General features: G+C 46.4%; 1 protein-coding gene across 1 annotated transcript in view; it reads left to right on the top strand.

The window, feature by feature from the left end:
* The window catches only part of Scrn1 (secernin 1), a 66,294-nt gene that overhangs the window by 25,918 nt on the left and 23,474 nt on the right, over window positions 1-16,902 (top strand). Inside the window, exon 3 of the mRNA XM_028864125.2 lies at window positions 11,246-11,427. Coding sequence (XP_028719958.1) covers window positions 11,246-11,427 — 182 coding nt within the window. The remainder of the gene's footprint in view (window positions 1-11,245; window positions 11,428-16,902) is intronic.

The following is a 16,902-nucleotide window of genomic DNA, read 5'->3' as shown; positions in this document are numbered from 1 at the left end:
GTGCCCCCATCCTCCCCATCATCAGCCTCTGATGGATGGATACTGACATGGGCTACATCATCTCCTTTGTGCTTTCCTGTCTTTATTCTTAGTTACCCATTGAGCCTGTACCCTAGGCCTCAGCTACACTGAGCTCTTGCCATTTCTTAGACGAACAACTTGTATTTATTTTTTTGATCTTCCTGTCATTGCTGGGAATGTCCTTCCTCTCTTATCTATTTGGTAGACTCCTGGTCGTCCTTCAAGGTCCTGGTACCAATATGTCCTCTTCCTGTTACTCTGTGATCCTCTACGGACATGGAACCTGTTGTGCGTGATCCCCCATTGTAGTCAAGTGACACTTCACAGTAACCCGAAGCCAACACAATGAGTTCTGACCTGGTGATGGATCCTGGGTTCTTGTCCCGCTTTCTGCTTTACTGTGTCTTTTGATACTCAGTTCCCTTATTTTCTGAATGGAGATCATGACTCCTTGCAACCCAGGATGTTATTATAAGACATATGAACGAAAAAGCCCTTTGTAAGCTTAAAGCAGGATGTTTTAAGAAAGGGATGTATCTATATCTACCCTACTTCCCCTTTTCTTTATCCCTCCCACAGCTGTCTCTGACTAGCATGGAGACTTTGTGGTGCTGGGCTTATCACAGTTACATGTTTTAGAATAAAAATTTTTAATTCATTTTATTTTTGGCGGGGGTTGGACAGGAAGTGTACATGCCATGGTGTGTGTGGTGTGTGAAGAGGACAACTTGTGGGGTTCTGCCCTCTCCTTTAACCATGTGGGCCCCAGGGGATCAAACTCGGGTCTTCAGGCTTGGCTGCAAGTCCTTTTCCACACTTAGCCCTCTTGCTGGCCTACGATCTGAATCTCAAATGACCTCAACTGCCCACGTGTTGAAGGATTGTCCACAGCTGGTGGTGATGTTGAGAAGCAGTGGACACTTGGGGGGCCTGGTTGGAGGAAGTAGGTCTGGGGGGGGGCCCAGTCCCCTCTTTTCCTCTGCTTCCCGGTCACCATGAGGTGAGCATCTGTGCTCTGTCACACGCACCCTGCTGTGATGCTCTGCTACCCCACTGGCTCAGAGACAAGAAGCAGAGTGACCACACACGGAAGCCTCAGAACCAAAGCCAAAGTGCACGGCTCCTCCTCTGAGCTGATTTCCTCGGGCATTTTGTCATGGTCACTGACACAAGGTCCTAGTGCCTGAATTGTCAGTGGTGTTTGTGTCTCAGCCTGCTCTTCAGCCTTCCTCTTACCCCTTTAACTCCTTGTAGTTATCTCAGTCTCCATTTTTTCAGTGTCACAAATACGGAATGGCAATCTCTTTTATATATTTGCCCCTAGGAGCCACAATCACTATCATGAGACTTCCATAGAAACACTCTTGACCATACAGACTTAACAAAACAAAACAAAAAGACCTCAGAGCTTCTCATAAAAAAAAAAAAAAAATCAGGGGCTGGGGAGATGGCTCAATGGTTAAGACACTGTTGCTCTTTGCAGAGGACCTGGGTTCAGTTCCCAGCACTCATGTGGTGGTTCACACCTATCCATAACTCCTGTTCCAGGGGGATCTGATGCCTTCTTCTGAATTCCTCGGGCACCAGGCCCACACATGGTGCACAAGTCCATGAAGGCAAAACACTCATACACATAACATAAAGGGAATAAATCTAAAACGACGCCGGGCGGTGGTGGCGCACGCCTTTAATCCCAGCACTCGGGAGGCAGAGCCAGGCGGATCGCTGTGAGTTCGAGGCCAACCTGGGCTACCAAGTGAGCTCCAGGAAAGGCGCAAAACTACGCAGAGAAACCCTGTCTCGAAAAACCAAAAAAAAAAAAAAAAAAAAAAAAAAATCTAAAACGACACCCATCTCATGCTCTTTCAAACACACAGACCCTGAGGTTTACTTGCAGAACTCATACAAGCATGTTAAAGTGGCCTCCTGACAGACAGCTCGTCCACCCTTCCACGTGGCTTTCCTTCCACTCTGTCCATCCAATCCACCCACCTTTCACCTTCCTACCAGTCATTCCCATCTACCTGTCACATTGCTTGAGATGCTAAGAATAAGAAATGAGGTTCCCCAGCACAAGATTCTCAGTTCTAAAATTACACCGAATGCTTTTGTTCCAATGCACAGCTGGAGGACTGAAACATCGGAATTGATATTTTTAATTTTTCCATGTGGGTTCTCAGTTTATGACAACTTCTCTTAGGGTTGAAGAATAGGGTGGAGAAGACTTTTTCTTTTCTTTTCTTTTTCTTTTTCTTTTTCTTTTTTACCATGTGCAAGGACCATGCTAATCTCCATGTGATTCTAATTTTAGTGTATGTGCCGCTGAAGCGAGCACCTGTATTTATCTTTGGAAGTTCCTCCGTGCTGTCTGGAGATGCTGTATTGCTGAGCATCCCATGATTCACCTCTGTCTTAGACATGTGTGTGCAGCTCTTCCTGGATGGGGAGAGGAAGCAGATGAACAACTTCCTGGGTAATGTTGTGCTGTTTGTGTGTCTGTGTGTATGCATATATGTCTGTGGACACATGTTTGTTCTTATATGGCTGAATCATCTATTTAGGAGAATATTGTACCAACATTAGAATACTGTTTCAGAAAAATAATGAGTTTTTAGTAAAGTTCACATTTATACTTGTTGCCCATGAGACTAATTATTTTTTATTTTTATTTTTTTTTTGAGACAGGGTTTCTCTGTGTAGCCCTGGCTATCCTGGGACTCACCCTGTAGACCCGGCTGGCCTCGAACTCACAGAGATATGCTTGCCTCTGCTTCTCGAGTGTTAGGATTAAAGGTGTATGCTATCATTGCCCAGCAAGACTAATTATTACTAACAAAACTAGATTCGACACATAATAATAATAATAATAATAATAATAAAAAAAAAATTATTGATAATAAATCTCAAGCCATTATTCTGCTGTTTGTTTCTTTTGTAAAAAATGAACATCAATTAAAATGGACCTTCAAAAAAAAAAAACAAGGGAAACATCTTTCTGTTTTCTTCTCTGCATCTCTAAGGTCAAGGTCTGCCCTGGGAGAGAAGTCTGATGCTCACAGCTTTGGGAGTGCTTGTGGCTTAGTAGAGAGCTTCCTTCCCAAAACCCCTCCTCAAGCCAGGCCTCCACATTGTCCATCCCCAGAGATCTGGCAGTCTCAGGGAAATGCCAGGCAATTCTGAGATGTGCTCTCTGCCCTCAGCCCCTTCCCTAGAATTCACTGGTAAGTCAAATTGGAGGTGGGACCCTGGGTAAAACGAGACCCTGCCCTAAACCCCAGCCATCAGAGTATTGCTGCTTTAATTGCTTCCAAGACACAAGCTTCTCACACTTCTTTCCCAAAGTACCCCAGTCTCCCAGTCTTTTCTCTTCTGCCCTTGAAGCCTGGCTGACTCATCAGCTGTCCCTCCAAGGTCCTCACTGGTGGTGTCAGGGCTGTGGTTCCCATCTGAGTACAGTAGGAAAGATACAATGGCCGCATTTCACACACTGAAATGCCTATTGTGTGAGTCTGTTCGCTTTTCACTGGGTGAAGTCCAGAAAGAGTGCGCTCTGGAATGTGGGTGGCATAGGCACCCGTGAAGCTGAGCTTGCTTTTCGGTTTTGACCCAGTCCCACAAGACGACGAAGGGCTTTGCTATGCATAGTGGTGCTGTCTGTCATTGTGTGTGTGTGTGTGTGTCGGGGGGGGGGGCTTGGAAGGCCCATCATCTCTGCCCCTTCCTCCAGGTGTCCCCCTGAAGCCACTTGAAAGAATGAGAACTCAGGATAGGCTTGTGTTGACAATGGAAAGTGTCCCTCCTGCTCAGGCGGCCTTCTACTGTTGTGACTTTGGCACCCAAGGTCACACACACTGACAGACTGTTTTATGGAAGGCAGGGTGGGAGGGGCTGTGGAGATGTGAGACACACTATTTATCCTTTTCCTTAGCGTCCAACCACCTTTGTCAAGATCCTTTCAAGTGATGGAGACTTTTCTTTTGTATATGCATGTGTTCGTGTATGTACACAATGTGTGTGTGAGTGTGTGTGTATGTGTGTGTGTGTGTGTGTGTGTGTGTGTGAGAGAGAGAGAGAGAGAGAGAGAGAGGATATTTACATGCACATGTGAAGACCTGGGATTGGTATCAGGTGTTTTTCCCAATTGTTTCCACTTGAGTTTTTGAGAGACTTTCTCACTGAACATGGAGTCCACCGGTTTGGCAAGACTAGCAGGCATCCCCCTGTCTCTGTCTTACCGGTGTCAATGTTACAGGTGTGCTCTGCGGCAGAGAGCTTTTCTTGGGTGCTGAAAAGGAACTCAGGTTCTCATGCTTAGGTGACAAGTACTTAGCTTTCTGAGGCATCTCCCTACTCTCTGAGGTTTTCGTTGTTGTTGTTTGTTTTACTGTAAATGTAACTAGGAATTTTGCCATGAGAGATTTCAGGTGCTCTTGGGGGAAGCCTCTATACCTCAAATCCTGCTTCTTCTTTCCCTTATTAATTATAGAACAATTGCCAAGGTCCATGGATTTTATTTATAAACATGACTTCCTTCAGAGTCCACGTTCTAGATGGTTGGCTCTGCAAAGCCTAGCTAATTACATCTGGTGTAAGCGGCACTTGTTTTGTGAGATTTATTTTTCATGCTGGCACTGTAAATAGCCAATCTGTGTGAGCCTGCTGGGCTCGCTCCTCCCCAGCCCCCTCCCTGCCCCCCCCCCAGAGGTAGTCATGATTAGCTGGGTTTAACTGACAATGGAGCAGAGAGGGCTTGAATAGCTGTCACACAAGGGCCCTTGTTAGGCCAGGGTTCCTGAGGCCTGTGACAAAGAGGCCTTTGGGGGCGCATGTTACAGGCTCCCCTATGGGGTGGATTTGGAGCACGGACTCTCAGGCTCAGGAGGGGCTGACTGGGCCCATCTGGCTACTTGGGTATCCCCTTCCTTCCCCATCATCTAAATCTAGCCTGAAAAGTGTCAGGTTGGCTGCCCGGATTTTAACTCCCACAAGCACCATCTGGGCTTTCTGATTCAGTGTGGGACAGATTTATCATTCAGTCCTTACTGAGCCATTGTAGTTCTGTGCTACAGTGTGGTGCAGCAGCTCCCCTCGGTGCTACCGAGGGGACTTTCTTGAACTGTGAACACACAGTGAACATACAGTTTTCTATTCTCAGGCCCTTAGTTCTTTGTGGAATCTACTGCCTGGGCCATTTTAAGATTCTTTCAAATGTCCCCTACTTCACAGTCTCTGGCCAACCAGATGTATTCTCTCCTATACTCTCTGAGACCTTGGTAATTCATCCGTTCCTCTCTCCACCACCCACCCACCCACCTACCCACCCACCCATCCATCCACCCATTCATCCACCCATCTATCCATCCATCAATCCACCCACCCTTCCATCTATCCACCCACCCTTCCATCCATCTACATATCCATCCATCCATCCATCCATCCATCCATCCATCCATCCATCCATCCATCCATCCATTCATCAAGTTCATTGACAGATCTGGAAAGATGGCTCAGAGGTTAAACACTTGCTGCTCTAGTAGAGAAACTGGGTTCAGTTCCCAGCACCCATGTGGTGGCTTACAACTATCTATAACTCCAGTTCCAGGGGATCTGAAACCTTCTGCTGACTGCAACAGGCACTGGATATGCATGGTACATATACATATCTGCAGACAAAACAGTCATCTGCATTAAATAAAAACAAATCCTTAAAAAAGCTCACCGGTGCTTACTAAGTTCAACCTTGGGATATGTTTAAAACCTAAGCAACAAAAAACATTTTTATTCATGGACTTGACATTCTAGCTGAAGGAGACAGCAGATATGTAAATAGCACATATAATTAAAACATCAATTATATGGAATAGAATAGGAAACATGGTTGATCAGAAGGGGGTCACAAGATACCATGTGTATGAAATAGGCAGCCCCTGTGACATGTCCTGAGGTCATCCTGATGATGGTCACCATTTGTGCTTGCTCCTTCTCCTTCCCAGACATAGAGCAGGAACTGGCCTCCATGATGTCTGCTGACAGTACACGGCATGAATTCTTTTTAGGCAGGACACATATGAAAAACTGAGGGGACACGGGAGGGGAGTCTGATTGAAGCCTCTTGCTATCTGAAAGTTAGAAATTCCAGCATAATTAATTTACAGCATTTGCTATGAAGGTGGCCAACATGGCGACAATATTCCTTTTGTAGGTATGTTTCAAATACATATTAAAATAGCAGTGGATCACGTCTGAGGACCTGTGATAGTTAATATCAATATCAATTACCAACTTAATAGGATCTAGAGTTGCCTAGGAGATGAGCCTCTGCCCATGCCTATGTGGGATTATCTAGGTTGGGTTAGCCTCTGGCCATGCCTGTGAGGTTAGGTAAGTGAATGGCATTCTCTGGGCTCCTGTCCTGGATTGCGTGAGAGGTAGAGAGGGAGCTGGCCCCAGGGTTCCTGGTTCTCTGACTTCCTACTGTGGACACAGTGTGAGCAATTGCCTCCAGCTCTGGCCATCAGAACTCTTCTTCCTCCTGTCATGACTGTCCTGACAGACTGTACCTTGTGACTGTGCACCCCAATAAACCCATTGTCTCCAAAGTTGCTTTTTTTTTTTTTTGTCAGGATAATGAAAAAATAACCAAGGCAAAGTCCAGGCAGATAGGGCTTCCAGTGAAGCCTTTCTCCTGCCTCCCGCCCTGGTCTGCAGCTTTCAAGGAGTCTCAGTACAGATGTGTTGGACCTCCTGGAGCTGCTTTTGTGACACAGGTTTTACCTTACCAGACTGAAGTCCTATCCAAGACACCCCGGAACCACCTTGTAATCCCATTTAAGGAAAAAGAGGAAATAGGAAGAAAAAATTGCTTCTTAGCAACCTTTTGAGATGCAACCTGACAGCAGCCAAGATGCTCTATCTGGGTACTTGTAAGACACTGAAGTGTGAGTGTCCCTTGAGAATGGAAGCTTCCCCCTGGACTCTGTCTTGTGCTCCCCTTGAGTGCCTCTCTAACTCCGGTGCTTAAGTCTCTGCTGACATCTCTTAGGAAACTCCAGTTCTGCTTTAACCTGACTTGTCCTGCAAGTCTTTTCTGTGACAAATTCAAGAATCCCGTCTTCCCCTGAGTGAGTAGCGGTCACTGGAAAGAACTCCTTGGGTCTCTGGCCCTCGCCCCAGCTGCTGCTGGCTCTGTCTCTGAGTGTAGTGGGTGCTCTGTGCCCAATTGGTAAAATGGAAATGAGTGTGTAGAAATGAACAGGAGGATACATTAATAAAACCATTTCCTATTTTAACATTGTCCTGCCTCAAAAAAAAAAAAATGGAACGATGAATCTACATGCTTGAGAAGCCACAATTCCTTCCCTACTCACTCGTGTTTTTCAAGATAAAATCTGTCATTTGTGCTCCTTGGGGAAGGAGTCTTGAAAAGTCTTGGCCGACGCCTGGGTTAGCCTTTCCTCAGCATCAGGATGCTCCCGCTAGCTAAGCTATGCAGGGAAAGGGTTTATCTGGGCTCACAGTTTGCGGCTTCCAGATGTGACTATTTGGCCCTGTTACCTTGGGTCTGTGGGAAGGCAGGTATCAGGGCAAGAGCACGTGATTGAGAGCTGCTTACGTCAAGACCCAAGGGATCAAGGCAGAAAGAGGCCAGGGTCCTATAGTCCCATTGAGACCTCTGGGGACCCAAGGCTCTCACTTGGCTGCACCTCTGAAGGATTCCAGGACAGGCACTTTGAAGCTTCTGCCCCCCATTTGGGCCCATAGATAACTGAACCCAAGAGGAAAAACTTTACTTGTTTTTTTCTGTTTTTTTTTTCCCTATGTGCCAGCCTCCTGCTCACTGCTGCTGTGGGCACGTCAGCCACTCAAGGTGTGTCTGTTTTGTGTGTGGGGGGGTGTGGGGGGGGTCGGGTCAAGAAGACCACCCTAACACAGCACCAGCAGCCAGAGGAGAAATTTCCTTCTCCTTTAGGGACTTAGGCTCAAGTGACACTGAATCCTTGACTCTGCCACAGAAAGGAATTTGGGAATGAGCCAGAGCGAAGCAGAGTTAGTGAGGTTAATAGGCGTTGAGGCAGGGATTCTTACAGGAAACAGGCAGTGCATAATCTCAGAATACAGATGTTGGCTTCTCTAAGGAGTAGGGATTTATGTGGTTGTACATTTAATCCTGGGGTTTCCAAAGTTAAAGTCCTCAAAGGATGTAATTTACAAGATTTAATGATTACGCACTGCTTAAAATGAAAGATTTTAAATTAAGGGGAAAATGTGAGATGGTGTGGTTATTTTTTGTATCAATGATTTCTCTTTGTAAATGTAATTGTGTGGTATTTTTAAAGGTGGAACTCAAGGGCACACACATTCTGGGCTTTAGTGAGCAACATTCATTGGTTTTTTAATTATTTGATTTTTATCTTATGTGTATAGGAGTTTTGCCTGCATATGTGTTTATGTACTGTGTGTGTGCCTGGTGGCCATGGAGAGCAGAAGGAGGCACCAGGTCCTCTAGAACAGGAGTTACAGACAGTTGTGGGCTGCTTGTGAGCTGTCGTGTGGAGGCTGGGAATTGAACCCAGGTCCTCTGGAAGAGCAGCCAATTCTTAACCCCCGAGCCATCTCTCCAGCCCCCTCATTTGTTGTTTTGAATACTCTTGTTTGAGATGCCTTTCAGTAAGCACATAGTCTCACTGTAGGTAATTTTGGTTTCATCAGTTGTGTTGAAGTTTGTGGGCTCTCAAAGGCAAACCAGATCTCAGAGTGGGGCCTTTATTCCTTTCTCATGTTGTTTAATTTCTGTTTTTCTATTTTGCCTTGTGTCACTTAGCCTATCATATTCCCCTTCAAGGATGAAGGCACAGAGACCATTTATTGTCTTAAACCTGAAGTCTCTCTGAATTCCAGGAACAGCAACGCTTCACAGGACAGATGACCTTCCCGATGGAAGCCAGGCTGAAGCCTTGAACAAAAGTGATCATTTCCTGAGAACCAGCTTGTCCTCATAAGCAATACATCTTTCTTAGACCACCTTGCAGAATCAGATGAGACAGTGATTAACAGACTGTACCTCACCCTTGCGAATGCCCTGTGCCCTTGTACCCCGATTCTCTCTCTATTAAAACCTAGAGCTCATCATAAGTACCCCAAAGATGAAGTTGAAGAGTCCCTGGACACTTCCTGACATTCACTAGCTCTCCTTGCTCTGTCTTTCGTAATTTGCTGCTCTTTTTAATTGGCATATTGCTTAGGTCAGCTGAGCCTAGTCTGCTGGGGCTGGTGGAGCTGGGGCAATTGCCCCTGAATGTCTGGTGACAGTAGTATTGCCCTGGGGACCAAGCCTTTAACACATGGGTGTCAGGGGACATTCCACATGAAGCCATGGCGATGCGGAATTGCTTGCTTTGTACAAGGGAGTGAATACATTTTGAAGATGGAAACTTCACTTCCATTTAGAAAAGCATGGAGGAGTATAGTTGTGAGCGTCGCTGGGCCAGCTTTTTGTTCTGCAAGGGCCGTTTTTAAAACTAAATTATTTTCAACAAGTAAATCAGGGAAAACATTTCAAGAGTGTGTTTTATTGTCCATTTGCCACACACACATACACACACACACACATACACACACATCCCTACCTCAAGGATTTCTTGGAAACCTCTGGGATTAATTACCTTTCAGTTTCTAAAAATGTATTGGGCGAAATAATATTAGTCCCTTGCTGAGAAACACCTGACGTGAGTTGTGTGGGGGCCGAAGCTGCCGCTGAAGCCGGGAAGTCTGGACAGAGCTAGCGGTTACAGGGAGCCAATGCAGAGCGCCTGTCCGGGCTGCACTCGGTTCACGAACAGCTGACTTGAACTGAAACAAGAAAGCTATCTCAGGCTGCCTTGGACCCAGTGCTTTCAGCCTCCCAATTTAGAACGTAGATGGAGCCCGCGGCTAGCTCAGTGCTTCCACACCACAGACACCATACAAAGAGCATGTTACAGGCTTACAGAAGGCAATCGTGAGGCCCCACGGATAACTAACTGAGTGCCCCAGTCCAGTCCCCTGGAGGTGGGGAGTGGAGTGAGGCCTGACGTGGGAAAGGGGAAGGAAGCAGAGCAGGCAATGATCTGAGTGCCTTTCCCACCATGCCCCTCCCCACTTTTAGTGGGCCAGCTTTTTTTTTTTTTTTTTTTTACAATTTTCCTTCTGTGCATCAGTTTGTGTAAAGGGAAGGCACTTGGTTTTTGTGGTTGATTTGCTTATTAATTTACTTATTGAAACAGGACCTCAAATAGCCCAAGCTGGCTTTGAACTTAACTATGTAGCCAAGGCTGGCTTTGAATTTCTGATCCTTCAGCCTCTACCTCCCAAGTGTATGCCACCATGCCTGATTTATGGGGTCAAAATTTATGGGGACTTCCTGGATGATAGGAAAACACTCTACCAACTGAGCCTCATCCCCAGCCCTTGGTGGAAGGATCCGAGGTTAAAAATACCTTAGTAGTCATTTGATCCAAACAAGCATCCTCATTCTTCCGGGTTAGGCCCAGGTTCTCGGAGTAGTGTGTACTGTTAGTGTAGAGAACTATGCCCCTCTGTAAAGTTTTCCTGTTGGTGGCTTCACTACCTTAGCATGAGAATCCAGTGGTTAGGAGAGGGAGTGGGGGGTGTGAGGATTCCTTGTCATGTCAAAGTGCAATGGTAGCCTTGTTTTGGGTCCCCCTATTCTACCCTGCTGAGATCACAGGTTGTCAAATGTTCCACAGACCCCAGGATCGTCAGGAGGGCCTCAGAAGCCCTGTTTTTGTTTGCTTTAGACAACACATCTTCTTACCTGCTTTCTGGGTAAAGTTCCTTTTGAAGCTAGAGAGCCATGACTTCTAGGGAGTTTGGGAACCACTGATAGAGCTGGAGTTTTGCCTGTAAGGATGAAGAACTGCAAGCGGGCAGAGAATGGCAGTGCAGTGGTCAGCTCCACACCTGCTGAGGGTGATAGTGTGAGAGGAGACACTGTGAGCAGACTGGCTTGATCAAAGCCGAAGGGCGAACCACAGGGACCCTCCCAGACCAGACGGCGGACCCTGCCAGACCAGACGGCGGACCCTGCGGCTGCCCCAGGTGTCTGTCTGGAGACTGGACATTTCAGGTCTTTTACTTCACAGCTCTGTAACTAATGTGATGTTCCAGCGTAGGTACCAAGGTTTCTCACGGGTGATGGCACCTTCTTGCTTGTCTTCCTTTTCAGTGCACTTACATCTCAATCGACCAAGTTCCCAGGACCCACGCCATAGTGATAAGCAGACCTGCCTGGCTCTGGGGGGCAGAAATGGGAGCCAATGAACACGGGGTATGCATAGCCAATGAAGCCATCACTGCCAGAGAGCCGGCTGCTGAGACGGAAGCCTTACTCGGGATGGATCTGGTCAGGTACAGAATGGTGATTCCCTGAAACCACTGCCAATGGGAGTGGGAATTCTTTTCCCCTGTACTTACTGTATTGTAAGACGTTCCATTTGATAGAAATTCTAAGATGATAGGGAAAATAGAATAGATGGTAATGGAATATTATCAACAAAATAATTAAGTACTGCTATGTGTTACAAATAGGGTCTTGAGAACATGACATACACTAAGTCAAAGACATCAGATACAAATGTCACATGTGTGAATCACAGAAGAGGTGGAGTCACAGAGGTAGAAAGTGGATGAATGCTTCTCTGGGGTTGGGATGCGGTACAGGAGTGGGTTAGGGCAGTGTCCTTGGGATAATGAAGATGTTTTAAACGTAGGTTGTGGTATTGCTTATACAACTTTCTGTATAAACTGTTCTAATAGAAACTCTGAAAACGAAGAACTGTTAATGAAAAACATGTCTTTAAAATCCCTCATTCACAAGCAAGAGTTTTGAACCTTTATAAACAGTATTTTAAATAGGAGAATATTATGGAATTAGAAATTATAATAGCATACAGGAGAAACGAATAATACAATGTATAAAATATAAAAAGACCACAGATGGCACGACCCCTTTCCTGTCAGCCCCCTGGTGGTCTTTCCTGCTTTCCCCCTTCTCCTAGACACCATGGACCAGAAAGAGCTAGATGTGGAAGCTGGATGGGCTGAGATCTTGATATCTCTTCACCCCTGTGGCACAAGTACGGGGCCTGGGCCTGGCATGTGAGGGTGATGGGTAGCTGAGTGGTGCATGAATGAGGAGACTAGAGTGTGGGAGAGAGAGAGCACTACTCCTCTGATGCGGAATCAGGATGTAGCTGAGTGAAGATGGAGCTGAGGGATGGTGGGCTTGGCCTTCAGAGTGGAGTGGACACACCAAGTGATGGTTCTTCTCTATGCCAAGTCCCCTCCGGTTTCAATACAAGGCCTATTGGATGGCACTAGAACGTCCCAAAGCTAACTTCCTAGGAAGAAGAACCGAGGTTTGTACAGTTTTTTCTCCCCTTGGGGGAAACTGAACATTTTCCTAGAAGTGCCTATGACCCATGGCTTCTGCCAACCCCATGCAGATCTGCTAGGGATGGCCTTTGGGTAGCATTTCTGTGTCATTTTCTTTTCTTTTTATCATTTTCTCTCCCTCACTCCTTCCCTTCGGAGACAGTGTTTCACTTTGTAATCCAGGCTGGCCCAGTACTGACGATCCTCCTGTCTCAGCCTCCTGAGTTCTGGGATATTAGTCTGGGTAAAATCAGAACTGGAAAAGAGGCAGACAAACTTCTATGTTTAACCAGTTTCATTTTTCCCAACAAAACATGTAGACCAACAACTTTTGAATTGGTTTTGGCATCTCCCTTACTTAGTATTTTTTTCTTTCTTTTTAAAAATGAACCTCTACATTTAGTAGAAACCCTGAAAATGAAGAATCAGCAATGGAAAACACCCCTATGAAGTCCCTCATTTGTGACTCTGTGCTAGTTTTGCGGTATGGGACCTGGGGAGATGGCGACATCTAATCCAAGAAGTTAACTTCTGAGTGTTGATGGAGAACACCGTTCCTTTCATGCTTTGCATTTTGTCTTCCTGGGATTCTCAGCCCCGGGAGCAGCCTGCTCAGTATCTACGTGCTCTTTACCCTGCTGTGCGTGAGAACGCTCAAGGCTGCAGAGAGATTGCAGCCTGCCTGCAGGGAGAAGAGAGAAAACTGAACAACACATAGTCTTTTTAAAAACCGAGTCCAGAGAAATGAAATTATTTTATAAAATTTATTATAAAAGCCTTGCAAGTAAATAAATAATATCCCATACCCATTTAACCATACCAAAAGTCTGTGCAATGTAATGAACTCTGATACAGTTAGGATTGAGTGATGAATGAGGATATAAAGCTAATTGGTTTTGTGTTAGTCCTAACTCTATCATGGATCTTTTTTTTCCCCCAGTGATGGATGCGTATGTAAAATATAACCAGTACTGAAAGTATAAAATGTGAAGCTTCACAGCTTACATTTCCAATGTCAAGTTTGAATGAACAGGACAAATCTAAGGGTGACTGAAGGCAACAGAGAGGGGAAGCAGAGGATTCTGGGATCTAACGACACCCAAGTGGCACAAAATTCCAGGGCTGTCCCTTCACAGACACTTCTGGGTGTGAATTCCAGGGCTAGCCCGCCATAGACCCTGGGTGCTTGAAGGCTCCCTGCCTGGTGCATTTGGGATGTTCAGGGAAGACATGGGGATCTCCAGGACTGAAGGATAGAGACAGAGAAGCTGTAATTGGTGGATAATTGGTGCTGTGAGAGTTATCAAGGTCTGGGGTAATGACAAATGCAGAAGTTGATGATGGCTGACCCGTAGCCATTTAAATTGACATCTCCCCCAGGCCCACACATAGCTGTTGCAATAAGAACAGTGTGACAAATACCCTGAGCATGGCAGTTTCTTGGAGGGCATGCACAGTCTGTACCTAGAGTAGATGTCTAAGTTCAGGGTCTAGTTCAGAGTCTGCTCCCAGCTTTAAACTGGCTAAGCCTAGTTTTTCATACCAAGCAAGTTCTGTGAATGACTCCTGAGCCCAGAGTCCTCCAATGTTAACTGGGGAGCTGTAGAAATATGAATACTGTAGTGGTTCTCAACCTTCCTAATGTTGCAACCCTTTAATACAGTTCCTCATGGTGTAGTGACCCCACCCCAGCCATAAAATTATTTTCGTTGCTCCTTCATAACTGTATCTGTGTTGTCTGATGGTCTTAGACAACCTCTGTGAAAAGGTCCTTTGACCCCCAATGGGGGCACAGCCTGGCCTGCAAGGTGAGACTCACTGATGTAGATCACAACCACAGCACTGTGAGTGGCAAAATCCTAGCACGGCTGTTCTCAAAGCCTGGCCTCTACAGGAACACTGCCCAGAAGCCAGCTAGAAAGACAGATTCACCACACCCCCACCCTCACGTGACTGTACGTGGGGTTGGCCCACAGTCTACCTCAGCAGGCAGGTGGAGCATACTGCTGCACAGCTGGAGATGGCCTTCCAGCTGTGCTGTGAGCATCATTTCTTGTGCTGTCCTTGTTTGTCCTCTGTGCTTGGCTGCCAGCTTCTTGGGCAGCTCCTGGAAGAACAGACTATTTATATTTCACACCCTACTTCAAGTGTCTGTGAGACTGTGGCTGGGTATTCACAGAATAGAGCTGCTGCCGTCTGCATACTCTGGTCCTTCGTGCCTCCCACCCATACCTCAAGTCCAAGCTCAGCTCCAAGAGACTGAGTGACAGCCTTGGTTTAATAGGCACCGTCTTCAGGGTAAAGGTATAAATTGTATGTACTTCTTAGAGGCATGTAGGAATGCAAGCATTAAGCCACACTTGTTATAATTTATTCTTAGTGCTAAAAGCCAAGCTGTGTCTGTTTTTGGTATTCCCCCCACTTTCCTTCTTTCCTCCTTGGCTCACCCTTCCCTTCTTTCCTTCCTTCCTCCCTTCCTTCCTCCTCCCTCCCTCCCTCCTCCCTTCCTTCCTCCCTCCCTCCCTCCCTCCCTCCCTCCCTTTCTTTCTTCCTTCCTACCCCCCATCCCTTTCTTCCTCCCTCTTTCATTCTTATTTATGGATCTCTGGTTAGTCCTCCCGCAGCCCCCCACCTTACCCCCACATATAAACACATACACATGCTTTGCTTGGACTATGGATCCAGCTGGCAGGAGCTTTCATGAGACAGGGGGTTAGCAGCTGGTGGGAGCTGACATTAAGATGGGGGGATGTTTTCTGGAAGTCAAGCTGTCTCTTACACCCGAGGTCCATTACATCTGAGGTCTGTCTGTCCTGATGATGCCTCCTGGCCTCAATCCAGATGAGGACCAGGAGGCATTTGGATTCCATTAGACAGTGGGATGCTGGGAAATAACTAGTAATCAGCTAGAAGTGGGGCAGCAGCCCGAAACTGTGGCCTTTCCAACACCTGTGGTGTAAAAACTCCAACTGTGATAGATTTAAAGGTGATGAAGGATTAGCAACCAGCTCAAAAATCCTTCAGATTTAACCTTCTGTTCTCCGAGCAGGTGGGTACCAGCCAGTTTCACAGAGCACTGCATTCTATCCATGCACTGCACCTGTCCCTTACACAACAGTTTCATCCTTTTATTTTTCTGCAGCTCAGGCCCCCCTCCCCCTTCATTTCTAATGGGATCCAAATGCCTCCTGGTCCTCATCTGGATTGAGGCCAGGAGGCATCATCAAGACAGACAGACCTCAGATGTAATGGACCTCGGGTGTAAGAGACAGCTTGACTTCCAGAAAACATCCCCCCATCTTAATGTCAGCTCCCACCAGCTGCTAACCCCCTGTCTCATGTAAGCTCCTGCCAGCTGGATCCATAGTCCAAGCAAAGCATGGTGTGTGGTGTGCATGCATGTATGTATGTGCATGCACGTGGAGGCCCAGGAACCTTCCCGGATCACTCAGCCACCTCATTCCTTTAGGGAGGGTCTCCCAATAAGACCCAGAGCCTCCCAGCACAGCTAGCCTCACCAGTCAGCTTGCTCTGGGTATTCCTCTGTCTTTGAATTCCCAGGGGCCTGAAATTACAGGTGAACACCCAGCATTACATTATATCTGAACTCAGGTCCTCTGAGCCATTCCCCTGCAGACTGACTGTTCCTGCTTCTTATTGGGTTTGATGTTGGCATTAAATTTGGCCAGTCTCAGCATTTCAGAGCATCTTATAATTCTAAACACAACCCATCAGCTGTTCCTCATATCAGAAAAATTTGGAAAGACTTGTGGTTTTATAGTAGGTGGTAAGCGAATGTAGGAGCCCACAGGTGATGGGAAAGAAGGCTCAGCCATTACCTGTAGGGGAAGCACCTGCGTAATTAAAGCCGAAATGTCCTGAACTCTTTTGGGAAACTGGCTTTATACATATTATCTCATTTAACAACCACAACAAGCCAGATAGCTAGGTCTTCTAGTTCCTATGGTAGATGAGGAAACTGGAAATTAGGGAAGTTAAGCGGCTTGCCCAACGTCCCAGGGCTAGGAGGTGGCTGAGCTGGGAATACCAGGGCACCACTTCTCTCCAGATTAGATCCTGCTTTACTTCTTCCAGGGAGACTGAAATGGAAAGGAGTCAAAAGGTCTCAAACACCCTCTCCCCTGTCAGAAGATGAAATGACAGCAAATTGAGTTTTAGATTGAGTTGGCGTTTATTCCTGGTACATGAATTAGGGCAGCCTTCATTCTGGAAAACAGAATAAGCTCTCAGCAGGTAAGAGCTTATACAGAGTGGAAGAGGAGAAACAGAATAACTTGGGGAAGAAAAAGAAACCCATTAACATTAGGTGACTTCAGGTTACTTTCCTGAAAGAGTTCCAGTTCCAGGGACTTTCTTATGCTGACTCAGGCAGACTAGAATCTATTGTTCATTAAAGAGAAGCAGGAGTGGGTTAACTCTGCCTTCAAA

Source organism: Peromyscus leucopus, chromosome 3 (assembly GCF_004664715.2).
Source record: "Peromyscus leucopus breed LL Stock chromosome 3, UCI_PerLeu_2.1, whole genome shotgun sequence".
Classification (NCBI taxonomy): Eukaryota; Metazoa; Chordata; class Mammalia; order Rodentia; family Cricetidae; genus Peromyscus; species Peromyscus leucopus.
Note: the sequence above shows the minus strand (reverse complement) of the source record. Positions and strands in the feature narration are given on the sequence as shown.